Source organism: Rattus norvegicus, chromosome 10 (genome assembly GCF_021556685.1).
Source record: "Rattus norvegicus strain SHRSP/BbbUtx chromosome 10, alternate assembly SHRSP_T2T, whole genome shotgun sequence".
Taxonomy (NCBI): domain Eukaryota; kingdom Metazoa; phylum Chordata; class Mammalia; order Rodentia; family Muridae; genus Rattus; species Rattus norvegicus.
The window spans coordinates 89565703-89592258 of NC_141543.1; the positions used below are offsets into that span (position 1 = coordinate 89565703).

A 26556-nucleotide genomic window follows, 5' to 3' on the forward strand; every position below is an offset into this window, starting at 1 on the left:
CATAAATGCCAGCTTTTATTTATTTATTTATTTTAAAGATTGATTTATTTATTTTATGTATGAGAGTTCTATTTTCATGTACACCTGCATGTCAGAAGGGGGCATCAGAACCCAGTGGTTGTGAGCTACCACATGGCTGCTGGGAACTGAACTCAGGACCTCTGGAAGAGCATCCAATGCCCTTAACCACTGAGCCATCTCTCCAGTCTGCCAGGTTTTATTATTAAGACACTGCTCAGGACAGTGGTGGTCCACACTTTTGGTCCCAGCACTCAGGAGGCAGAGGCAGAAGGATCTCTGTGAATTTGAGGCTAGCCTGGTCTACAGAGTGAGTTCCAGGGCAGTCAGGGTTACACAGAGAAACCCCTGTCTAGGAAAAAAAAAAAACAAGCAAAAAGGACATTTTGTAACTTGTTTTTTAATATTAATCTCTTGCATATGATCCCCAGTTGGAACGTTTTGTCTACAAAGAATCAAAATTTTTGTTAAATTAGTGGGTGAATGTACGAATGAATGGATGGATGAAAGGTAGCCCCTGCCTCCTCCCTGTACCAAGGACTAGGTTACGCCCACTGAGGTCTGATGGGGTCCTCTGGGTGTGAGACAAAACCTTGTTTAGGAGAGGGAACACTCTGTAGGGCTACCTATCCCTCTGTCCCTTGGTCTCTCATGTCTGTTCTCTAGATTTGAGGGGCCTCCTTAAGCTCCTGCAGGGGAAGGCTTGAGGTAGGGGGCTGGGTGGTCAGGCCTGGGGTACAGAGAACTTGATCCCTCTGAACCCGTCTCCTGACCCTTCTTTTCCTCCTTCAGAAAAAAAACGGAACAAGTTTTTCTCACTCGACACATTTCAACTTTATCTTTTTTAGAAGATACAATAAAAACCAGGGGGAAACTGGAACAGAGGGAGGTGTAGGATGGGCCTGCCTCAGACATGAGCTCGAAAGAGGTACAACACGTGTGTCCACATACACACAAGCAGGCATTAGCACGCTGGGACATGCTCGCTCCTCTCTGTACTCAGAGATGCAGTGACGGAGAGAGAGAAAGAGCCAGAAATGGAAGGAAGGAGACGAAAGGAGAAGGACACCCAGAGATGCCATCTGTTCCTCCCCGTGGCATTGGGGGAAGGGAGTTGGTGAGGGGCCTGGTCCCCTCCAGGTCTCTGAGAGGCAAAGGAGAGTGGCAGGCACTTCAGCCAGGCCTGGAAGACTTCCATTTCTGCTGCCCACACCTCAGGGTGGGAGCCCGGAGCTGGGGGCCTGAGGTTCCCATGGAGACATAGCCCCATCCCACGGGAGGCCACAGTCTGGGCACCTAAAATGGCTGCCTCAGAGGGGCAGCGGCCATTTTGTTTCAGCTGGGACCTGAGGGGCAGGGGTGAGAGGGCTGAGGTAAGCATGGGGGAGGAGAGAGACAGGGCAGAGGGTGGCAGGGAGGAGACCGGTCATTCCTGAACAGACTAGGGGAATCTTTCTCAGGGGACAGGAAGAATGTTCTAGAAAACTGCTCCTTCTACACTCCTTGTTACCCCTCAAATACATCATACATACATGAATCTGTAAATGCTTCCCTCCATTCTGACCCTCCCACCGAAGGACAGCTAGCCAGCCACCCCAAGCCCGCAAATAAGACAGGTAGGTGGCCCTGTGAGGAGGGAGGTTTGATCTCCCATCACAACAGGCTTAGGGAGCAGGTGGGTCAGACTCAGGTGCCAATCCCCTGGCTGCAGCCAGGCATCCATCTCCTGGGGCCTCCCTGGCTGGGCAGACAGGTGAGGAGAGGCTGGCCTCCTCCTTAGGTGTGGGGGAAGGGCAGGAGTGGAGACCCCCAAAGTCCTGAGCTTCTGGCAGGCGCTGTGCTGGGGGAGGAGGCAGGAGGGGCCGATGGCACTGCCCAGAGGGCGCCTGCTCCAGCAGTTCGGATGCTCGGATGCACGGAGCCTGAGAGCACCTGCCACCCTCCCCCTTCCCCAGCCCCCTGCCCCACCTCAAGCGCAAAGGACGCTGGGGGAGGGGGACCTGCCGCTTCCTCCTGGCTCCAGGGTGGGCACCTGCCCCGCTGCCCCCTCCCCCGCCCGCCGCAGTGTGCCGGGGAGCGGCGGGCACGCCAGATGGCGTGGCTGAGAATGCGGCGACGTTGCCGGGAGGTGAGGGCTGGCACGGGTGATATGCGGCTGCGTGCCTCGTGGTGCCACTGGGGAGGGGGAGGGGAGGCTGAAGGGATGTAGTCCTCTCCTCCGGGTGGACCTCCTGTCCTGACCCCAGCTCACTACCCGGGTTCTCCTGCACTTCCCTGGCCGCGCCCTAGGCTGGGCTTCAGTCCCACCCAGCACTGAGAGGGCCTAGCGGGAGCTGAGAGCCGCGCAACAGACCACAGCTGCCTGGCGACCGCGACCGAGACAAATGACAGGTGGAAGAGGGCTAAGTCCTCCAGCCAAGCCAGTCGCCTCAGGCTGTACCCTTGCTCCAAAAGTGTAGTGACCTCTGCCCCGTAACCTTTGACCGCTGCACCCTGCTTTTGTGAGATGAGCACTTTTCCAGATGGGTATTGGTACCCAGTACTCAAATTCATCTTTCTCACCAAGAGGCTCCCCAGACACCTTCTCTGGGGAGCCCTCCCCAGCCTCCTTCAGGGCTGCTCTCCTGTTGGAAGGTTCCTCTCTGCTGCTTGCTCTTCTTCTGTTTTGTCTCAGCCCCTATTTGTGATGTCTTTAGTCTGGGGCTCTCACATCACCCATATTACTAGGCTGTAGAGAGACGGGGACAGGGGAGTCATTCTGAGTCTCCTGGGGCAGGAAAACCAGGGTCTCCTGGTACAAATGTCCGTCCGGGAGACTCGGAGTGTAGCTCAGTAGGCAGAAAGTTTGTCAAGTTCTTGGGTCCAGCATCCAGGTCCCCAGCATCCTGGTTCCCAGCATCCAGGAGATGGAAGAACAGAAGTTCGAGGTTGGTGTCTGCTAAATAGAGTCTGGGCTGATCTGGGATAGTGGGAACTGCTTTGAAAACAAAGCAAAGCAAAATCACACATAGGTTAGTCAAATAGACTTGGAAGGAGGGGGTGTGGTCCTCTCCTTGGTCCTCTCAGATGGCCTGAGAGGTCTTATGCCACAAGGCTGTATCAGACCCTGGTGCCTGACCTGGAGTAGATTCCCTGTTTGGTCCTCAAGTCTTTCAGCTCAGTAATTCCCCTGAGACCCACCCCCAGCTGGAATATGTGAATGTGACTTTCACCCTCTTCCACCACAGGGCTTCTCTCTGTGTAGCCCTGGCTGTCCTGGAACTCACTCTGTAGACCAGGTTAGCCTTGAACTCAGAGATCTGCCTGTCTCTGTCTCCTGAGTGCTGGGGTAAAAGCTTGCGCCATCATCACCCAGGGAATGTGACTCTTTCGAGAAGATGGGGATCAGAACACGGCTGAGTCCTGCCTTGCTGCATCTTCTACCACACACCTGGATGTGGTACTCACACACATGGATGTGTACTCACACACATGGATGTGTACTCACACACATGGATGTGGTACTCACACACATGGATGTGTACTCCCACACCTGGATGTGTACTCACACACATGGATGTGGTACTCACACACATGGATGTGTACTCACACACATGGATGTGTACTCACACACATGGATGTGGTACTCACACACATGGATGTGTACTCACACACATGGATGTGGTACTCGCACACCTGGACGTGTACTCACACACATGGATGTGTACTCACACACATGGATGTGTACTCTCACACATGGATGTGTACTCACACACATGGATGTGGTACTCACACACATGGATGTGTACTCACACACATGGATGTGTACTCACACACATGGATGTGGTACTCACACACATGGATGTGTACTCACACACATGGATGTGGTACTCACACACATGGATGTGTACTCGCACACATGGATGTGTACTCGCACACCTGGATGTGGTACTCGCACACCTGGACGTGTACTCACACACATGGACGTGTACTCACACACATGGACGTGTACTCACACACATGGATGTGTACTCACACACATGGATGTGTACTCTCACACATGGATGTGTACTCACACACATGGATGTGGTACTCACACACATGGATGTGTACTCACACACATGGATGTGTACTCACACACATGGATGTGTACTCACACACATGGATGTGTACTCACACACATGGATGTGGTACTCACACACATGGATGTGTACTCGCACACCTGGATGTGGTACTCGCACACCTGGACGTGTACTCACACACATGGATGTGTACTCACACACATGGATGTGTACTCACACACCTGGATGTGTACTCACACACCTGGATGTGGTACTCGCACACCTGGACGTGTACTCACACACATGGATGTGTACTCACACACATGGATGTGTACTCTCACACATGGATGTGTACTCACACACATGGATGTGGTACTCACACACATGGATGTGTACTCACACACATGGATGTGTACTCACACACATGGATGTGTACTCACACACATGGATGTGGTACTCACACACGTGGATGTGTATTCACACACGTGGATGTGTACTCACACACATGGATGTGTACTCACACACCTGGATGTGTACTCACACACCTGGATGTGGTACTCGCACACCTGGACGTGTACTCACACACATGGATGTGTACTCACACACATGGATGTGTACTCACACACATGGATGTGTACTCTCACACATGGATGTGGTACTCACACACATGGATGTGTACTCACACACATGGATGTGTACTCGCACACCTGGATGTGGTACTCGCACACCTGGACGTGTACTCACACACATGGACGTGTACTCACACACATGGATGTGTACTCATACACATGGATGTGTACTCACACACATGGATGTGGTACTCACACACATGGATGTGTACTCACACACCTGGATGTGTACTCACACACCTGGATGTGTACTCACACACATGGATGTGTACTCACACACCTGGATGTGGTACTCGCACACCTGGACGTGTACTCACACACATGGATGTGTACTCACACACATGGATGTGTACTCTCACACATGGATGTGTACTCACACACCTGGATGTGTACTCACACACCTGGATGTGGTACTCGCACACCTGGACGTGTACTCACACACATGGATGTGTACTCACACACATGGATGTGTACTCTCACACATGGATGTGTACTCACACACCTGGATGTGTACTCCTACACTACAGTACTTCCTCTGTTTCTCTAACTCCAATGCTGTCCTCCAGGTCTGTCCTGCCACACTTCATCACCTTGTTCCCAGCCTCAGAACCTTTGCCATGCTCTCCCACAGGAGCACACATCTACCGCTTTCTGCCTAAATGTCACAACCACCGGGAAGACCACGTAGGAGGCTGGGTAACAGGCTCAGTGCTCTACTATACTGGAAGGCAGGAACACAGAATAACCTTTGGGGTTAATGCCTTGGGGTGCCAAAGAACTGTTCCTCTGTGTTGGAGGAGGACAACTGACCAACTACAGAGCTACCTCTTTCTTTGGCCTTCCCCTCTGTGAAATGGGCATGACAGTTACCGAGGCCTGCCTCTGGGGGCAGCAGTGAGCTTTAAATGAGCTAACAGGTGTGAGCGCTTCCTCAGCCCCTGGCCATCCCTGATGTGGCTGATTTTGCCTCTAGCCCTGGATCCGCTTTAGTTTTCAAATATTTTTGTTCCTGGGGTTCTCTCTGCCATCGGTCTTTGTTCTTCTTCACTGTCAGGGTTCTGCACAGGCAGTAGGTGGTCTTGCTTCTGGCCCTCTCCCAGCCCCCACTCCAGGGTCCTCACAGGAAGGCCAGATGGAGGCAGTGGCAGCAGACCCCTGACTTTGGCATCATTTTCCCCTTGATCAAATCATGTGACCTTCTTTCTGCTCGGATGTAACAGGGGAAGAGTGTCACCTGCCCACCAGGGCCTCAGAGCTGAGGGGTTGACCAGAACCAGAAGGACACCGGGGTACAGAGTGTACAGGCTGAGCCTGGTAGAAGGGATGGGGCCCAGGCTGGGGAACGACGACGGGAGCTCCTGCTTCCATTCCCCAGTCACCTCCCTGCCAAATGAGGGCCGTAAGTCTGGCTTGGGGAATCCTGGAGCTGACACTACTGGACAGTTCTCTGGCATGTCCCCTGAGTCTGGCACCAGAGCTGGGGACACTGGAGACTCACAGTGAACAGTACCAGCGCTGATACTCACAGGAGAAAGTCTTAAAGGGATACCCGGACAGGGTGTTGTGGTGGGCACAGCCAGGGCTAGAAGTCAGCCTTTAAGCAGAGACATCTTGGTTCATCCCGGGAAGGCTGGTCCTCAGGACAGAGGTGCCAAGCGTAGCCACTGCTTCTTCTGAGGGGAGGGTGAGCCAGTGAAGACCACTTTGGTCTCAAAGGTGGAGGTGGTTTTAGCTTCTGTCTCCTCTTCTCCCCTTCCCCTCCGTCCTCCACTTCCTATGTCTCCTCCTCCTCCTCTTTCCCAGGCTGGTGCTGAAGATGGAATTCAGGACCTCTCCTTCCCATTGAGCTACACTTCCCAGCCCTGCAAGCTTCTCCACAGTGTTCCCCTAAGAGGGAAAGGGGTAGGAGGGAGTGGCCTCCTATCTTCCAGAGAAAAATCCGCAAGCGGGGTGCAGGCACACAGCTTTTCTAATGCCCCACAATAAGTGACTGGCAGAGCTGAGACTCCATATTAGGGCCGTAACTGAGCGTGCTAGCCCACACCTATAATCCCAGACTTTGGGAGACTGAGGCAGGAGATCACCAGTTGGTGGCCAGCCTGGGCTATAGGGTGAGACTGCAAAACAAAACATTGTTGGGGCTGCTTCTGTCCTGAAACATCAGAGCACTTGATAGTAATGTAAGACGAAGGTCAGTGTGTGTGTGTGTGTGTGTGTGTGTGTGTGTGTGTGTGTGTGTGTGTAGCACATGTCTCAACACACCTGAAATCGGAAACACAATTTGGGAGCATCAGTTCTCTTCTCCATCATGTGGGGCTTGGGGATCAAACTAAGGTCTTCAGGCTTGGCGGCAAGCCCCTTTATCAGCTGAGCCATCTCACCTGCCCAGAACCCGATTTGAACCAAGCTGTGTGAGGTTCAGTCTTGGGCTTATTCAAGATCATAAACTGTGTCCCTCTCTCTGAAGTTTGGGTGATCATGTTAGGAACAGAGGACCTGGCCCCGGAGAAGAAAATGAGTGGCCCTTGGTGGTGTTTGTGTTCAAGACTTGCTCTCTGTCTAACTCACCCCCATCTCTGCCCCCACCCCAACCAAAACACCAGGGCATAAGATGGTCTCCACACTGCCAGGGCTTCCTCTGTGCACAGAAAAGGATAGGGTCCTTAGACCTCGGCTCCGCTTTTCCTCATCCTCCGAGAGAGCGTTTCCTCCACCAGGAAGTCCTTCCTGATTACTCCCAAGGAAACATTGTTTCTTCTGGCTCTGGGCTTCCAGCTGGTTTTTGAAGAAGCAGGTCCCAGGCCCCAAGCTTAGCCTCATCGCTCCTTCTCATTCCGCTGTAAACCGGGAGAGAGGAGCCAGGCCTCGCAGAAACTCCCCCAAGAAAGCCCTTGGCACCCGGCGGGCCCCCTGCCACTCGCTGCTTCATTCTCCTTGTCCTTCGTTTGCCTAGCTCCGGGTTCTCGCCTCACCACCCCCGTCCGCGCCTGGCACTGCGCCCGGTGCGCCCCAGCCGCCGGATCGCGCTTGCAGCTCTGACTTCGTGCCTGCCGGGCTCCGTGGCACGTGCCCCGCGCGCCCCTGACCCGTGCCGCACCCTTCCGGGCGGCCTCTGCGCCCACCTTGACCTTCAGAGGTCGCCAGGGGACGGTCGGTGGCCTGGGCTCGGAGGCGGGGGCAGCGGGGACGGCGGCAGGGAGAGGACGCTGCGCCTTTAAGGTGCCACCGCCGCGTGACAGGGAGACAGCTTGTGCCAGCCCCATTCCGCCCGGCTCCGCTCGCGACGAGGAACACAATGCATAACAATCAGGCGCGCGCTTGGAGCTGTGCCACGCAGCGGGGCGGGGCGGGCGCGGCCGGCCGGGCGGGGCGCCGGGGTCGCGACCCCTGCCCCCAGTCGGAGGCCGCGGGGGGCCCCCGCGCTCCCCACGCCCGGGCTCCGCACCCCGCAGCCCGCGCGGCGCCCCGCCCCGGCCGCGCTCCCGCCCCGCGCTCCCTGCAAAGTTCATTCCCACTAACTCTTTTCCAGGCCACTTCCCCCTCACATCTGACAATCCGGGGCCCTCATTCTCCCAGTAATCACTCCACTGCACTAATTGCACATGCAAATATGCAAATGCGTATTAATTAATTACTATACTAATTAGTTCTGTGGTATTTGCGAGTAATAAATCATTGGATGGGAGCGAGGAAGCTGGAGACCTGGCCCATTTTCATTCTGCATAAAATTTTAATGGTCTCTCTGGCTGATCCGGGACGGCAGCGCGCGGAGAGGCTCTTAAAGGGCCAGAGGAGGCGGGAAAGGGGCAGGGACTGGGAGCTCCGGGTCATCCCGGCCAGAGCTGGCACCCTGGGCGGACTTGAGACGAATCCCTATTCCCTGTGGGGGATGTCTTGAGCCTGCGGTTTCCCCCTATTCTTCTCTGCCCCTGGCCCTGGGTCCCCGGGGTAGCTTCTAAGGAGAGAATCTGGGCGGGGAGTAGGCCGAGCCTCCTCGTTTCTTTAAGAAAGGAAAGGGGGCACGGAGCTGTGAGAGGCCAATGGCAAGGCTTTTGGAGCCCCAGAGAACCTGGGATAAGGGAATGAAGACTCCACTCCTTGGATGGCTGGGTAAATTGAGGCGCAGGACAGGTCATTTTTTAAAATCTCATCTCCTGTTCCTAGAGAATGTCCTCGGTACCCCTAGGCTTTTCTTGTTTCCTGTGGTGACCATCAAGGTTAGGGGGGCTTCCAGCTTTCTCTTTCCACATGATCAAACCGCAACCCCGCCCCCGTGGGCACCAGCTGGCACCCTGGCAGAGCGGTCCTCGGCTTGAGTGGGCCCCAGGGACCCTGCTTTATTTCCAGGACATAGTCTGGACCCAGGGCACAGGGAGGAGGGCTGGCTGCTTCATTGACTAAAGGCGGCCGAGGGATCAGAGTGGTCCCAAGCCAAAGTCTAGGGGGATGCCAGAGGTGGGCAAAATGGGTAGGTGGGAACCAGGGTCTTGTCCTGAGCCACAACCACCGCCCCAGCCCTGCAGCTCACTTGTAGTTACACTCTAAGTTCCTTCTTCAACATGCACAGCAGTAATATAGGGGCAAAGCCTCAGGGGCCCCCACTGATCACACCTCAGCAAACATTAGTGCGGTTGGGGAACTGTCCCAAGAGCCCTAGATGTCTTTGAGACAGACTCTGTTAACTTCCCCCATTTTATGGATGGAAAATAAGATCACAGAGAGGTTCCGAGACTGGTCCAAGGTGGCCCACCAGGGATTGGTGTCATGGGCTTCCGCATCTGTATTCCCTCCACACCGCACACTCTGCCCTCTCTTCCACCACAGCCACAGCTCCCGCCCAGGTTCCTGGGCAAGATCCCATCCCATCCTCATGGATATCGGGTCGTAGGCTCTGGGGGCATCCCCATTTTAGGCACATGGAACCCAAGGGTCAAGGGAAATGGACCAAGTTTCTCTGGACCACACATCTAGTAAAGCCAGGTTCACTCAATGTCTTCAGCGGGAGGGATAGAAAGGGACCACGGCAGCCCCTGATTATCAGGGAACAGGAGAGGAAATAGGTTTTCAGCTGGAAAGCTGTGGGGAGAACTTTCTTCCTGGGAAGCAGGGACCGCAGGAGCTCACGAGGGGGAGGAGCTTTCCCTCTCCTTCTCCAGCTGCAGGCTGGGAAGGGGCGGGAGCTGCTAGAGGAGGGGTCCGGGGACGAAGGAGACCAGAGACTGAAAGCCCACGCAGGACACTAACCCAGGAACTCCATCTGGGGTTTATTCCCCTAATTTTGTCTGGAGTCATGATCTTCATTTTCTTCTAAAAGCCAGGAACTTTTTTTTGTAGACAGACTTTTGCTCTGTAGCCCTTCCTGACTGGCCACAAACTCCCAGCCCTGTGCCTGCCTCTGCCTCCCAGGTGCTGGGATTAAAGGGATGGTTCTGCGCATCTGACCACACCCTGGGAGGTTTCACTCCCCTGATTGATTGTTGTTTAGGGGGCCCACAGGAGTTCCCACCTGTTCTGTGCAGCAGAGAGGAAGGTGGTGGCACATTCACAATGGGCTTTCCTTTTACTGTGTTTGTTTCTTTTACTGTGTGCTTATGTGCACCAATTTGCTTTTCACGGTGATTTTATTATCCCCATTTTTATAAATCGAGGCAGTGAGGAAAGGAAGGCGGTTGGGGTTGCCTTAGCCCAGGGTTTGAACTACTGACTTGTGCTTGGTCCTTCAGCTCCATGTTACAAAGCTGCTGGTGTGGCCAGATTTCTGATGTCCCTGTCCCAAGCAGGGTCTCAGATCCCTAGAGCAGCAGACCTTCACCCTGGGACAGTAGGGACCTGGAGTCACAGGGAGAAATAGTCTGTTCCTTTCATGACCCTCCTCCAGAGAGGGTTCCAGTTACTTTCTCCCCACTGGAAGAACTGGACAGAGAATCTTTCACAAGGCCCAAGTCTTACCATGCTCCTGAGAAGGGGGCATCATCGTTCAGGAGTGGGTGCTATCCCAATACCCTCTGCCTCCTCTCAGCATACCCTTGAGGGAAAAGCAGGGCTAAGCAGTTAGCATCTGTCGGAGGGATGACCCTGGCAGGGAAACTGAGATTCCAGCACTTTCAAAAATGAGCCCTGGGCCAGACCAGGGTCCTCTGACCTCCCAGTGGCCCAAGGGGACTTCAGCAGGGAAGCTATGCCCGCTCATTCCCCAGAGCTAGGGAAAACCTCACTGCCACCTTCTGGGCCTGGGAGTTTAGGGAGGGGCACTGGGGTGTTGGGAAGGATAGCCTCCAGAAAAAAAAAATTTCATTTTAGCCCTCTGCTGAAGACCAGGGAAGCTGGGCTCACCCAGATTTCCCCTTTTGGGGGCCCTAGGGGTAAGTTGGGGGCTGATGGGCAAAGGAGGCAGGAGGGGTATGCTGGCAGCCCTGAGCTTCTCCGTACAGCCCCCGGGGCCGGGTGCCTGGGCAGGAGGAGGGGGCAGAGCAGCTGCTGGCGATTTATTAAGCAGTCACGGAAAAATTGGTTTATAAATTAACAGCTGTTTTAACTTTAGGGCCTCTTCTTCGGGGAATGGAAGCAGCCGACTGGACCGGGATTGCAGTGTGTGTGAGGCTGGTGGAGGGAGTGGGAGGCGGCGAGCTCCGGCAGCTGGCATTCTTCGGGGGCAGCCTCAGCTGGCACCTCGGGGGGCACCAGGCAGTGGCCAGAGCAGGGGGTCTCCAGGTGCCGGCGGCTGAGGCGGCCCCTCCCCCCTCCTTGGGTTGCAGCCTGCTCTCTTCTCACCCACATCTCAGCTTCCACCTGGGGGCGCCAGAGGGCATAGATGCTACTGTATTGGTTTCCGCCACCAGAGGGCAACCTCGGCCCACCGATTTCTGCTTCTCTTGCGAGCCCTGGAAACCAGGGATCTGGGAGGGAAAGAAACCAGGTCCAAAACAGAACTGGAACGAAGCCCACACCAGTGCACGCTAGTGATCTTCCACTCGTCGGTTCTAAATGTGTCAAAGACAGCGGTAAAGCCAGACTTCTTTAACCTCAGCACTGTGAGTTCGAAGTCGGCTACACAGCAAGTTCCTGGCCTGCCAAGACTGTAAAGTGAGACCCTGTGTCCAAAAGAAGAATGAGGACTTCAGTGCTGGGAATGTAGCTCAGTGGTGATCTCATGGGCAAGGCCCTGGATTCGAGCTTCCGAACATCCCATGCCCACGGCAAAAGGGGATGATCTCTGGAGACTAAGGTTATTTGTGGATTGTTTTGTTTGTTTATAGCCCAGGTTAGGCTGCAACTCATGGTTCAACTTCATGAATACTAGAATTTCAAGTATGAGTCGCCATGCTGGCTAGAACTGTCTTTTATTTGAACTAGACTCTGGGCAAAAGCTGCTGAAGCCCTCTGAAGCTTCAGCTGTCCTGTCTGTAAAATGGGACTACCCTAGAAGATTAAGTGAGATACTACACATACAGGGCCTGACTCAGTGTCCAGGACAGTAAAATCTCCAAATAGTAACAACAACAACAACAAGCCATAGTCAAACTCAATACCAAACCTAACTTCTTAGTGTCTACAAATTATGTTCATTCACTTATTCCTCAGTTCATCTTCCCTGCAGTACCTCAGAATCCAGCTTAAAGATACATGGTGTGCTGGACACATCTTAAAACTGTGTGCCATTAAAATTGAGTGCTACGAACTTTGATTCCGGATTAGAGAGATGGTTCCGGGATTAAGAGCACTGACTGCTCTTCCAGAGGTCCTGAGTTCAATTCCCAGCAACCACATGGTGGCTCACAACCATCTGTAATGGGATCTGATGCCCTCTTCTGGTGTGTCTGAAGAAGCTACAGTGTACTCATATAAATGTAATAAATCTTTAAAAAAAAAAAAGAGCACTGGCTGCTCCTTCAGAAGTTCGATTCTCAGCCCCACATGGTAGCTCACAACTGTCTGTAATTCCACCCAGGGGATGTGACACCCTCTTCTAGCCTCTGCTGGCACTGAGTCGATCGACATGATGCGCGCGCGTGTGCGCACGCACACACACACACACGCACATACACACACACATACACACCACACACACACCACACACACACCACACACACACACCACACACACATATACACACACATACACACACACCACACACACACACACCACACACATACACACACACACCACACACACACATACACACACATACACACACACACCACACACATACACACACACACACACACACACACACACCACACACACACCAAGTTCAGAGCACTTGCTGTTTGATTTCCAGGAGATCCATCGCCCTCCTCTGGCATTGCATGCAGTGGTTCCCAAGCAGGCAAGACACTCACACACTTACAATAAACCTTTAAAAAGGAGCTTTGATTCACATAGAACCAGTAGAGGGGGAGATTGAGCCAGACAGAGCAAGAGATCCCCGTATGGTGATGGCCACATGCTATGTAGACTTTTCATCTGGGCATTGTGGCTCATGACAAAACCCAGCACTTGGGAGGCAAAGGGCAAGAGAATCTCTGTGAGTTTAAGGCTAGCCTGGTCTACATAATGAGTCTCCAGCCAACCAAGGCTATAAAGGGAGACCCTGTCTCAAAATAAGAATCAGGACTAGAGAGATGGCTCAGAAGTTTTAAACACTTGTTATTCATGAGTCGGCCATGGTAGCACATGGATTAATCCCAGCACTCGGGAGGCAGAGGTGGGCAGAGCTCTGTGAGTTCAAGACCAACCTGGTCTACAGAGCAAGTTCCAGTACAACCAAGGCTGCACAGAGAACACCTAAACCAACCAAACCACCACCACCAACAAACCCACTTGCTGTTCTTGCAGAGGGCCAGAGTTTGGTTCCCAGAACCCAGATGCCAGCTTACGACTCTATCTCCCGGGGTTCAGTCACCCCCTTGTGGCTCTGCATGTTGGTGATGCACACGTAAGCAAAAACACACACATAAATAAAAACAAACAAATCTTTAGGCATAGTTCAGAACTCCATCGCAATGGAGCAATGGCTGCTCAACGCTGTCACATTCTGTGTTTGTAAAGTTTTTTTAAACACACAGATTCCGATAGGATTATACCGAATCATGAAAAGATGCTAGATAAGAAGATGAATAAGTCTCAGATGACCGTTTACCGCCGTACTGGCCAAGAATGCCCTTGCCCTCTTTTTTGCTTTGAATTGTTCTCTCTGCCCCCTTTCCTAATCGCTCTTTCCCCTTCGTGGCAGGCAAAGATGGCCCTGTGCACCCAGCTAGCTTTCCCCAGCTCCTCTAAGGCTGCTTCCAAGACTTCCTGGGGCTTCCCTTTCAGCTGCCACATGCTGCTCCTTCCAGTTCCAGCTCTACTCAGTGGTGCCAAGGTCACCAGCTTGATGCCTAACTGCAGACCCACATTGCCAGCCAGCGGTGCTGCAGCCCGAACCCTGGCCGATTCCGCCACCTGCTGGCCGTTCACAAAACTTCATCTCTTAAGCGGCGAAGGAAGACCAAACCGTTGAAGACTACCTGGAATCCCGAACGGCTCTGGGGCTTAAATTTTGATCCCGTGGAATCGTCACAGTCGTTGTACAAGGTGGGCTTTGAAATATACAGAAGCGAGGAGGCACAAAGAAACTGTCTAAGTTCACGCAGTAAGTTCCGGACATGAGATTCCCATCCAGGGCTGGCTGACCTCCCCCACCCCCACCCGCGCCCGCCTCCATGTGAATTTATATACTTGGATTGAGGGTGGTGTACTTTTTCACCTTCTCAAAGGAGGGCAAAGACCTCACAGCACCTTCCCAGAGTCGTCTTCCAGAGAAGGAGGATGTAGTGGCTCTTGCATGGCAGGGACTGGTCAAGAAGAAAAAGTAAACACGTTGCCTCAAAGCAGTGTACTCAGACCCGACGAGGCAATAGTCAGTCACACCACTATACGACCTTGTCAGTCCGAGCGAGCAGGAATTAAGTCAAACAAGGTCTTGAAATTGTTCTTTGGACTTAGCTGCCTGTTCTTCTAACTCATGCATAATAACCCAGGAGTGGTATATTATTTTTACATCTCATTTGCATATGATTAATTCCAAGTCCGAGTGAATGGGAGTCACGCTGGCTTCTCAGCCCTCCCACCAGTTTGTCCAGCCCTCCTCCCCTACCTCTTGCTAGGCTCTGCCACCCCCACCAGCCTCTACCCACTCCTTGCCCCTGGCCCTCCCTCCCCAGTTCCCTGTTCCCTTCCTCTCTGTCTCCCACGCAGCCTCCGCCACCTGGCCGCCCACCGCAAAAACTTTTCCCCAAGTTCCTGAGAAGTCGCGTAGGATCCAGGAGAGAAAAATCAAAGTAATAAAACCTCATTTAATTCCTAACGGAGGGCAGAGCTGTGAGCTGCAATTATCTTAATGTGGAGCTATTTTTACTCTCTCTCCATCTCTGTCTCCTGCCTTTCTGTCATAAGGCATTGTCCCCTCCACTTCCCTTTGTCTCCTCATCTCTCACATGGGTCCTCTTCCTTTTGCTCTCTCCGTGACGACCCCCACCCCCGGTTCCTCTGTCCCTCCTAGCTCTGTGTTCCTTTCCCTCAGACAGTCCTCTGTCTTCTTCCCTCCCTTTCGTGACTCTAGGGTTGAAGAGTCAGAGGCATTACACCCAGACAGAGCTGGACAAAGGACTGACGATCACCCACTGTCCCCAAAAGTCCATCTTTTGGGAATAAATTGTGCTCCTGCCTCCTTAGCACCATGAGGAGAATCCTTCATGGTTGTTCAGGCCTAACCAGTGTGTTGCCAGGAGTTTCCAGTGGGCACTGAGGTACCCCACAGCCTCATCCCTGTCCCCTGCCCCCTCTATCCACCACACACCCTTCCTCACACACCCCAGCAGGGGGAACTCCAGTCTCTTACCCCACTTTAACCTGAAGGTTGCCCAGCAACTGCCTAGCTATGTCTCTGTCTTCCCAACACACGGACAAGCTGGGCTTTGCCATTCCTCACCACACCCCATCTGGAAGAGGGGTCCTGGGCCAAGCTAGGGACTGGCAGAGATGCCCATGTCCCAGGGACAGCAACCTATCATGAGCTGTTTCCCAGAAAATATGTAAGTAACAAGTTGTGGCCAGGCCTAGGCTGGAGGATGTGGAACATGGCCACCGGAACATCTTATTCCCAAGAGCAAAGCTTGGCCCCTGGCGCTCTCTCTCTCTCTCTCTCTCTCTCTCTCTCTCTCTCTCTCTCTCTCTCTCAATGCCCCGACCTCATTTCCATAAGACTCCATTGGATTGGGCTCTCTGTCTACCCCTGGAGCCAGAGTGCTGGTCTGGGAGTGGAAAAGTTGCTGGTAGAGTTAGGGGTGTGGTGGGGACGGCTCCTGCTGTTCCTGGCCTAAGAGTGACCAGAAGAGAGGACAGCCAACACAAACAGAACCCCAGGAGGGCACACACAGGCACAGGTCCACACACGCCCCTTCTGGGCACTACAGAAGGCACTCAGTCCTTCTTGCCAGCCCCACAGAGGGGAGTGCCAGCTCCTACAGGGACTCAAGGGCTTGGACAGATAAACAAGGGTACTTAACCCAGAAAGTAGCCCCTCTCCCCCATAACACACACACACACACACACACACACACACACACACACACACTTCTGTAGAAGAGACTGGCACCTCAGAATGATATCACACACACACACACACCCCTCTCCCCCAGCTCTGTTCCCCAACGCACCAAGCCCACACATGTGATGGCACGTGTACTGGGGAAGGCAGCCCCCCAACCCTGCCCTTGGGCTGGTTCTATCCCCTCCCCCAGTAGATGCGGAGAAAAGGCAAGAGACACGTGAATGCTGGGTACATTGTGGCAGGGACTCATCCCCCCCTCCCTTAGGAACTTGCTCTCACATTCTCAGCCTCAAGCTCCTCTCCTGTATACTCCCCACCCCCCCACCCCACCACGAGCTGGCACCGGCCTGCCCATCACCTTGACAGTCTCTGACATCCTCCTCCACACCCACACCCTCCCCCGCACACACGCAGTCCTCCCACACTCTGCCACTCACACCCGCATCTTTGACACTCTGACACACTTACATAGACTCACACACTCACACCACACCGACCCCCACCCTCCTCAGCTGCAGCACTCCAGGCCTCTGGCGTTCACTTGCACATACTCCCTACCACGATGACTGACAGGTGTCCTCCCACGCACACCTCTCTCACACTCGCTTTCTAGGACACCCCCATTCACAGCGTGACATGCTGGCACTCTCTTCTCGACCTCACGAGCCTCCTTTAAAACTCCACGTCCCGGGGGCCCGAAGTGGTTAAGGCCAGAGTCCGGGCTCCAGCTGCCCCTACCCTCTCCCTTTAGCGTCACGGCTGGACTCCATCAATAATGCAACGCCGAGTTCTGGGGAGACGGCAGGGGGCCCCCGGGCCGCTCCCCTAGCCCTGGCTCGCACTCCGCACCCTCCTCCCAGCCCAGGGAGAGCACGCTTCTCGATGCTCATTGGCCGATTTCCCCTAAGCCCTCCCTCCGAACGCCTGGGCGCCAGTCCCTGGCAGAGAGGACCGGCTGGGACCCCAGGTTGGGACCCGTGAGGTGCAGCCAGTAGCGACAGAGGCGCGGAGAAGAAGGCAGAGGAGGGAGGGGATAGACAGAAGCTGGTGGAGCGAGGTCGAGGGCAGTCCGCCGAGGCCCGGAGAGAGCTCAGGCGGGGAGCCGGAGCCCCGCGCCCCAAAGCAGTAGCGCGCAGCCAAGGCGCGGGGACCCTGAGCCCTGGCCTGGGGACGCTGAGCCGGGTGCTGCAGGTGAGCCCCGCTGCCCAGCCCTCCCGGGGCGCGCGCGCGTTCTCCTCATAGAGCGCGGGATTTTCCTGGGTGCGGGGACAGTGCTCCTCCTCCGCGCAGCACGCGCCACCCGCAGCACCGGCCAGCGGAGCAGAGCTCTACCAGACACCCCAGGAGCGCGCAGCCGCCCGCCATGGACCCCAAGGACCGCAAGAAGATCCAGTTCTCTGTGCCCGCGCCCCCGAGCCAGCTCGACCCCCGACAGGTGGAGATGGTAAGGGGGCCGCGCCCCATCCACGTGTCTCCCCCAGCATACATCCCCCACACCCACCCCAGCACAGTCCCGCCTGTCCAATGTTGGACCCAGCCTGAGCTATAGCGGGACGCCCCACAGGACGCGAAGTTCGCTGGAGACTCCTAGCAACTTTTCCCCGGACCTTTGAGCCGATCTTGGGCGGGAGAATTCCTCCAGTGAGAGTCGGGGAGAGAATCCGCTCACTCCTGGGGCTGCCCTTTTGACTCTTATATAGCCCCACTAAGCTAGACGTTTTCCCACGGGGACCACATCACCCTGGTGGCACCCCATGGACACAAACAGCTCTGGCGTCTGAGGCTGTCACTTCAACCACTCATGGTCTCGAGGACCACAGTTTCACCCTATAGGTCTGGTCCAGGGTCCCCGGAACGCTGTTCTGGATACTCTCTGCTATCAGGACCTAGAGCTGCAACCCCAGGGAGTGAACTGCCATGTGTTCCTTGAGGGTTGGGAGACCTACAGAGATATGAGGGAGAGTGGTGGAGAGAGAGGTCTGTTCTCCTCGACCTAGCAAGGACACTTGTTGCTGAGATGCCAATGGCTCTGAATAGAGAGGGCAGTAAAAACCCGGCAAAGCCCTTCTTGGGGTGTTTTGTTGGGGTGAGTGGAAGCCTAGGCCTAAAGCAGCCCTTGGCAGCAATTGTTTCAACTTCAATTACCTGGCCCTCTCTCCATTCCCCTGGAGCTCCGAGGGGACCTAATTAACTGCTAATCAGTTGGTCTGATTGCTAAGCTAGGGGTGGGGCAATGGCAAGGAGGACAATTTTACATTATTTTTCGTGAGAACTGGGTGATAAATCCCACAGCTTGAGAAAGAATGTGTCAGCAAGGCCCAGACCCAGAGACCCCAGCAGACTCCCGAGTGTCTGGAGCCTCGGGGAAGAGGGGGTGGTGGTGATGCCCGAAGTATGGGGTTCACACTTCTTCCTCAGCTGAGTCCAGCTGCTCTGAGGCCCTTGAGCTGACCTTTGGCGGGTAGGGCCGGTCGGTAGCTCCCTTGGAGTGCTCAAGCTGGCTGAAGTGTCTAGACCAGCTGTGGTGTCTAGAGAAAGTTCTGTAGTAACTGTGGAGTGTGGCCATCTGGACTAGGAGTCCGAGGATGTCTTTTGGACCCAGTGTGCTGTGTGACCTTGAGCACTTTGCTGAACCTCTCTGAGCCCCGGACTTTTCATCCCTGTGAAATAAAGAGATTGAAAGCAGGGTGAGCTCTGGCGGCCTTTGGTTCACAGACTCCCTGAGGGCTCCAAAGCCCAGCTCCCAGCTGGCTGAGTGTGATGGTGAGGTGCCCCACGAGGTGTTTATCCTGCCTTTCCTTCCCCCATCTCCCTAGATCCGGCGCCGGAGGCCAACCCCTGCCTTGCTGTTCCGGGTCTCAGAGCATTCCTCGCCAGGTAGGGCCCATTCCCTGCCCCCTACCCCAAGTCTGGGGCCCTCAGAGAGAGGGACAGGCTGGAGACCGGTGGCCTGGAAGGCCAACACCGGTTGGTTTATTCTCTTGGCACGAGGAGGGAAGGGCACACTTTTGCTGTCCCAAAAACTGAGGCTTTGGGGAAAGTAACCTGATCCTTTTTCTCTTTCGTCATCGTTCTTGGTTGGTGTATGCCTGATGGCCTCTCTCAGAGGAGGAGTCCTCTCCGCACCAGGTGAGTTTCCTGAGGCAGCTGGAAGGACACCCGTTTGGGGGGGAGTAGACTGGTGTCTAGGCCGCCACAGGACATGTTAGCATAGCAATTGGTTCTGGTGTCACCCTCTCTCTTAGTGGGGCGGGGTGGGTTGTCCACGACCCCGGGGTCCTGCTCTAAGTCAGGCTTCTGCTAATGGGGGTGGGGCTTGGCCTAGGTGCCCCAAGTGTCCTGAGCTCTGTCAGCTGTCCAAGTCAGTTGTCCCACTGGAGGGAGGGGGAAGGGGAGGGTATCTGGGGGAGCCTGTTTCAACTGCTTCTTTCCTGCAGAGAACCTCAGGAGAGGGGCACCACCCAAAGTCGAAGAGACCCAACCCCTGTGCCTACACTCCCCCATCACTGAAAGGTACTAACCCCACCCCTCCATCTGTCTTGTGGAATCCTGGAGCCCTGCACGTGGGGGAGGAAGAGGCACTGTCAGCTGGGAAGGACTGCCACCAACTCTGTGCCTGACCTGGGAGAATAGTTCCTTCTTAGGCTCCCAAAGGCAGGGAAAGAGCAGCTAGGGTCTTAACAGTGAGTAGGTTGAGGGTTAAAAGGGAGAGCTGGGGCTGGGGATTTAGCTCAGTGGTAGAGCGCTTGCCTAGGAAGCGCAAGGCCCTGGGTTCGGTCCCCAGCTCCGAAAAAAAAGAACAAAAAAAAAAAAAAAAAAAAAGGGAGAGCTGGCTAGGCCCCCCAGGACAATAAGCATTGAGGTGAGAGACTGAGGGTATCTCTGCTGGGCCTTGCTTGCCGCCTGCCTTCCCCTCAGGCTCCAAGGCTCCAGGTCCGCATCCTGGGCTCCTGCATCCTGTACCCGCTTTTCTGTCTGTCTGTCTGGGCTAAAAGGTGTCATTCCTGTCTCATATCGCCAGGTCTCCCCGGCAGGCAATGGGCAAAATAAGATGAGGAAGATTCGGAGGCTCACGGGGTAGCTAAGGTCGATTTTAGATAAGTCAGGATGGTGGTGCAGAGGTCTGTTAGCTCAGCGTTTCGGAGACAGAGGCAGGCTGGTTTTTGTGAGTTCAAGGCCAAGATGGTCTATAGAGAGAACGCCAGGCCAGCCAGAGTTGCACAGTGAGTCCCAGTCCTGACAAAACAAAATGAAAATACCCGAAAACAAAAACAAAACAAAGACGACGCCTGACAGTTCAGACCTCTAAGCCCTGCACTTAGGAGGCAGAGGCAGGAAGGTTGGTATGGACAAGAGATCAGCCTGAGCCACACGGTGAATGCCAGGTCAGCTGGGGCAACGCAGCACGACCGTGTCTGTCATAGTAATGAAAGATGAGTGATTCTGTCCCTGGCCTCTGGGACCCTTTACCTCTAGGTGTCAGGGAGAGTTGGCAGGAGGGACAGTGCTAAGGCTTATGGAATCAACGGGCCAGAAAAGACAGGTAAAAAAAAGCGGGGTGCACAGAGGGGCTGGCGGTGTGAAGCCAGGTTTTAGGGAGAGCTGGAGACCTGGTTTCTGGCCAGGGAGCTGTGGGAGACATACCTGAAGGAAGGGCAGGTGCACATGAGAGCCAAGGGCCTCTTCCTACCTGGGTGCCAGTGGCCTGTCACCTCCACCGGGGCCTTTCCTGCCCGGCCTGCCCCTTCTCCTGGGGGTGGAAGGCTGAGAGCTCCCCCAGGTGGGTGGGTTTAATGTGGCTTCTCAGCGCCAAGGTCAACAGAGCACCAGTCAGCCTGCCTGCCAGGCCTGGGAGCAGAGGAGAGAGGCGGGGAGGACAGGAGAGGGGAGTTGGTGTTTTCCTTCTCCCAAGGCAGGGACATGAAGGAAGGAAGCTACAGAGAGTGGCAGAGTGCAAGGACTTCCTGGAGGGACCTGTAGAGGGTTCAAAGGAGGCATGAAGAAAGTGGCATGTTCCCAAGGAGTACAAGAACTTGGCCTGGAGACTGGGGTATAGAATGTGTGCACAGCTTGCCTGAGACCCTGGCTTCCAGGACAGGCACCACATAAGCCAAGTGTGCTGACGTGCCTATAAGCCTAGCACTCTCGAGGTAGAGCCAGGAAGATCGGAAGTTTGAGGTCATGCCCAGTGAGTCTGAGGCAAACTCCAGATACATTAATGAGACTCTGTCTTAAGATGATCTGCGTCTTCTCCTGTCTAGGCTGGGTGAATATGAGGGGACCCCATCCCGTGTCCTTTAGGGGAGGCACGCTTACACACTAAACACAAACTATAATGGTGAGCTACACTTCCTGTTCAGCCCTCCCTGGCTTTGTCCTACACTTAGGGAGTAGACAGAGGTCATCGTTTAGGGCCAGGAAATTTCTTATGTACCAATAGTTGACCAAAGATCTATCTACTCCAGCCTCTCGGGGCTGTATCTATAACATCTGGGTAGAGAGACACAGGGATGTGGGAAGGAGTCAGGAGAGGGCTGTACTGGGGTTCTTGAATCTGTTTTATTTTTCTGAGATAGGGTTTCTCTGTGTAACCCTGGCTGTCCAGTAACTCACTCTGTACTCCTGGCTGGCTTCAGACTCTTGAGATCTCCCTGCCTTTGCCTCCCAAGTGCTGGGCTTAAAGGCATGTGCTGTCACCGACACCTTACAGGGTTCTTGAATTTTAAAAAGGAAGACTTGGAGTAGGGGGATTTTAGGGTCCCAGACATGGAGAGGTGAGAGGAGACAGTGTTGTAGGGAAAGACTCTTGAAGGCCCAGTGAGGCATAAGAGACTGAGAAAAGCAAACAGAAGCTCATGGGGGTGGGGGAGGGTGGGGGAGGAGGAGGGTGGGGGAGTGGGGGGAGCAGAGGCGCTGCACACACCTGCCAGCACCTTAGATCACGAACTGAATAACTCTCCTCCCCCGATTGCCTGCCTGCTACTGCCTCTCCCACAGCCCAGAGGCCCTTCTGCACTGAGATGGTTCTGTTTGGCAAGCTTAGCCCTTTCTGGGTAAGGGCAAGTGTCTGGCTTGGGTTTTGTAGGGCAGGATTCAAGAGCCCTCCAGGAAGGGTGGACAGCACTAAGCCTCAGAGGAGCAGAGGGGTGGGGGGTGCTTTGAGGTCAGGTCAGAGCTCTCTGGGTTGGCTCAAGGTGAAACTTTGCCAGGTCCCCAAGGCCGGGGGAGGGCAATTTATTGAGATTTTATTGCCTGGGTAGCTTACCCACAGGCAGTGGGAAGAGGTAGATTGGGAGCTGGGGCAGGGCGGGGCATTGAGCACACACAATGCACCCTCTGTTCCTGTTCCTGAGTTGGCAGGAGTGCGTGGCCCTGCTTGCTGCACATGAGGTTTTCAGCCTACCCCCTGGGCTGCTAAGGGGAGGGGCCGCTTTCGGATTAAGTAGCCCAGAACTACTGGCCACTGCAAAGTGTCTAGTCGGCTAGCTGGGGACAGTGGACCTAATGTCTCGCCTACTCTAAAATCCTGATAGTCCCCGGCCCCTTGCTGACCGTGCTCTAGTCTCTGGTTTAGTTTTGTTTGAGGGGGTTGTTTATGTAGCCCAGGCTAGATTAGAACTCACTATGTAGCTGAGGCTGCATATACATTCCTGATCTTCTTGTCTCTACTTTATGGGTGCTGTGATTACAGGCTTCTGCTAGAAAGCAAAACTCGGGGCCCTGTAAATGCTACATTCCCCTGTCCCTCCAAGTCTTAACCCAATAATGTTCCTTCAAACCTTGACAATTCCCGAACCCCCAGCCCACAGCCCATCCCTTTTCCCTCCCCGCCTTTCGTCTTTGGGAAGCCGCCCACACTGTTCCTTTCCTCGGCTGCGTCTGAGCAGGTCTTCGTGGTGGTGGTGGTGGGGTGTTGCTGCTTTCTGGGTCACCGCAGAGGGAGCTGGGAGATTAGGGATATGGGTCAAGACTGTGAGGACTGCATGTGAACAGTCTACTTGCCCAGCAAGGGCTTTACCGGCTGCAGAGTGCTGTGACCTCAGGCTCAGGACTGCTTCTGCTTTGGGAGCCCGGGGAAGAGGTGCAGATTGGTGTCCAATGCTGGGCAGTTTTGGGAAGGGAGGCACAGCAACACAGATCATTGTGAACGGCGTCAGGAAAAAGAGCTCTGACCTATAGGCCTGACACCTTCCACCTGGGGTTAAACACTGTAAACACTTTCCGGCACTGCATGCCTCGCTCTGGAAGCCCCCTGGCCAGAGAACACTAAGCTGTTGTGCTGGTCCGGTCTGGCCCAGCCAGGGGCCCTGTGGTGCAGGCGAGTTTTCTGGTGCCAGTCTTAGAGGGAGGGCAGCATCTTGGAACCGCTTAAGAGCTAATATGATTAAATGTATGCTCTGTGGCTCCCACCTTGGATTGATGTGGAGTGAGTTGTGGCCTTTTTACCACTGAGCTTGGGCCTCTCAGGGCCCAACCTCTGCCTCAGTTGCATGCACGAGCTGCCCCTTCATCTGACCCTTGCCTCCCGGGTCTCCCCCGCCAGCTGTGCAACGCATCGCTGAGTCCCACCTGCAGACCATCAGCAACCTGAGTGAGAACCAGGCCTCGGAGGAAGAGGACGAGTTAGGGGAGCTTCGGGAGCTGGGGTATCCACAAGAGGATGATGAAGAGGATGAGGACGAGGATGAAGAGGAGGACGAAGAAGAAGACAGCCAGGCGGAGGTCCTGAAAGGCAGCAGGGGGACTGGTAAGCTGGAGGGGCTCCGGTCTGTGGTTTCTGTTACGGTGGGTCAAGCGTGGCTCTTCCAGAAGAATCCTGTGATGTCCTGCTATGGCCAGCTTCTGGGACCTGGCATCCCTTCGTCTTGGTTAACCCTTCACCTGATTAGGTTTTCCCCACTGTTCATCCTTTTCTCAAAATTAAGGCCAGGCGTGGGACAACGAACGGAGGCCAGACCCAAAAAGGAACTTTTTATCCATGGAAGCGAATTGTGAGGAAGTTCAGAGATAGAAAGCCCAACATTCCCTTTCATCCGTTTCTGAACCTAGCTTGCACTCCTGCTGTGCTGAAGGAGGCTGACTGGTTTGCCCTCTCCAGGACCTTTGCCCATGTCTTTTCCCTCCTAGGATGGGGTGGGAGAGTGCCCTCTAGTGTCCAGATATAGAATTGAGGATTTAAGAACCGGTCTGGTCTGCACCTGTGCTTTAACCTCAGCATCCTGGTGATAAGGCACCTAGAATCTACACAGAAGGCTGCAGAGCCAAAAAGAAACCCACAGAAGACCCCAACACCAGACAACTAGGCAGAAAGACCTCACCCCTCCCACGGTTGTATCTTCTGTGCCTGTCCACAAAAGGCTGTGCATCATCTAGCCTGGTGCATGTTAAACTTTTTGGACCTGATTTTTTTTTTGGGGGGGGGGGTGACAAGCCGTCTCCAGCTCTCGTTCAGCTCTTGGGCCCAGACAAGAAGGCTTGGGTCTCCTTTCTAATTCTCTGACTGCGAGGGTGTCAGAGAGCTGGGAGAGCTGAGTGAGCTCCTTCTGAGCCCCCCCCCCACCCGAACCTGTGGAAATTTGACAAAAAAAGCTGCTCCCTCAGGAAGGAGAAGGGGGCCCTGAGTCACATGACTGGACTTCAAGGAATAACTCTGGGGACTGGTTCTGGGTCTCTTGAGAGGACAGGGTCTCATCCTGCAATCCAGGTTGGCCTGAATCTTAACGATGCATCTCAGGCTGACCTTGAACCCAAAGCAATCCTCCTGCTTCAGCCTCCTGATTGCTGCATTACTGGCATAAGCCTCCACACCCAGCTTCCCAGAAGGTATTATCTAAGGTAACCTATACAGATCTTCATAATATTTCCTTTAGAAAAGTGCCCATGACCTAAGTTACAGTCATAGGGACAGTTGTCCAGGCCAGTGTTCTGCCCATTGGGCAGCGATGGTTGTCTCAGAAGCTCGACTTCAAGCCGTCAGACACCACAGAGGGGCACTCAGTCTATGTATGTATGCCCTCTCTTCCAGCGGGGCAGAAGCTTACTTCTGGCCAGGGTCTGGAGGGGCCCTGGGAGCGCCCACCTCCTCTGGATGAGCCCCAGAGAGATGGAAACTCTGAGGACCAAGGGGAAGGCAGAGCAACACAAAGTGGTGAGCTTCGGAATGTGGGCTGGGGAGGTGGAGAGAAACCTCTGGGCCGAGCCCGGCCTTGAGTCCTCTTTACTTGTCTTTCAGAGCCGGGAGAGGAGCCTCGGCACCCTACCCCCCCTGAGTCCGGCACATAAGCTCAGAGCCCTGTATCTCCCAGGAGGAAGTGCTCCCCAGAAACCCACTCTGTCCCCACCCTCCTTTGTACCCTGTCTTTCACCTGCTAGGGCTGCGGCTTCTGACTTTTAGAAGACTAAGGCTGGTCTGTGTTTGCTTTGGCTGAAGCCCAGAGTCCCCAATGCCTTTCCCTGCCAGTCATTCTTCTATTTACCCGGTGGGAGGGGGGAGGTGCAAGCACCCACACTGGAAACCCCAGAAGGCCATAAACAAATATTCACCCTTCACAAGTCCTCTCTCCAGATTCTCTCCTCTGGAAGAGATCTGAGATCTGGGGAAAGGAGGTACTGAGAGCCTACAGGTACCCTGAGATCTCCTCCATCCTCTCTTCCTATGGGGGGCTTTGAGTCCCCAACGCTCTCATAGACTTCAACCAGGACCCAGGTCTCAAGCATTCTTTTGCAGAGCCTCAACATTCTGGATGTCGTCCCTTATTGTCCTGTTCCTGCTGGGTGCCTGCAAGATGGACTGGCAGACTGCTTGCTGCGTTTCGTTTGTGCTTTGGTGCCAGGAATGCACTTACTATATGTCCTTAGAGGGACCACACAGTGCCGGGGTGGGGGGCCTGGTTCTCCTTGTCCTCCAGCAACTTGGTTCCCTTCCCCTTCTCCCCTGACTCCAGGCCTGACCCCCCTCCTTTGCTGTAATAAATCTTTGTAAATAATTGTCCTGAGACTCCTCTTTCAGGGGAGGGAGGAGAGACCAAGAAGTAATGGTATGTTCTGACAGGGAAAATGGTGGTTATCTTAGGGTCAGGATCTTGACCCTTGTGTCTAGGTTTTCCCAGGAGACTTTCCTGCAGGCTTTAAGCATGACACACATACTAGCTCCTGAGGGAGATGGCTAAAAGCCAAGGGAGAACAAAGGTCCTTTAAAAGCGTGTGATGGATGTGGTGGTGCACATCTGTAACCTCAGCACTTGAAAGGTTGAGGAAAAAGAATCCCGAGTTCGAG

General features: G+C 54.5%; 2 protein-coding genes across 8 annotated transcripts; one reads left to right on the forward strand and one right to left on the reverse strand.

Annotated features, from left to right (window-relative positions):
- Positions 1-11198: 11198 nt before the first annotated feature.
- LOC148003094 (uncharacterized) lies at positions 11199-21228 on the reverse strand. Of its 7 annotated transcripts, none has more exons than XR_015632067.1 (5): positions 20925-21228; positions 18733-18940; positions 14436-14523; positions 14197-14268; positions 11199-11583 (listed from the first exon to the last, which is right to left on the reverse strand). XR_015632067.1 is itself a non-coding variant. In XM_087575030.1 (4 exons), the coding sequence occupies exons 1-4, from the start codon at positions 17168-17170 to the stop codon at positions 11455-11457; spliced, it is 441 nt and encodes a 146-aa protein (XP_087431156.1). In that variant the 3' UTR covers positions 11199-11454. The 7 variants fall into 7 exon arrangements, 1 of the variants encoding a protein (XP_087431156.1); XR_015632068.1 differs by having other exon boundaries at positions 20971-21149; XR_015632070.1 differs by lacking the exon at positions 20925-21228 and having other exon boundaries at positions 11199-11778; positions 18733-19039.
- Positions 17221-26266, forward strand: Ppp1r1b (protein phosphatase 1, regulatory (inhibitor) subunit 1B). The gene is made up of 7 exons (NM_138521.1): positions 17221-17724; positions 19097-19157; positions 19387-19409; positions 19718-19793; positions 23824-24027; positions 25306-25428; positions 25513-26266. The coding sequence occupies exons 1-7, from the start codon at positions 17644-17646 to the stop codon at positions 25560-25562; spliced, it is 618 nt and encodes a 205-aa protein (NP_612530.1). The 5' UTR covers positions 17221-17643; the 3' UTR covers positions 25563-26266.
- The last annotated feature ends 290 nt before the right edge of the window (positions 26267-26556 follow it).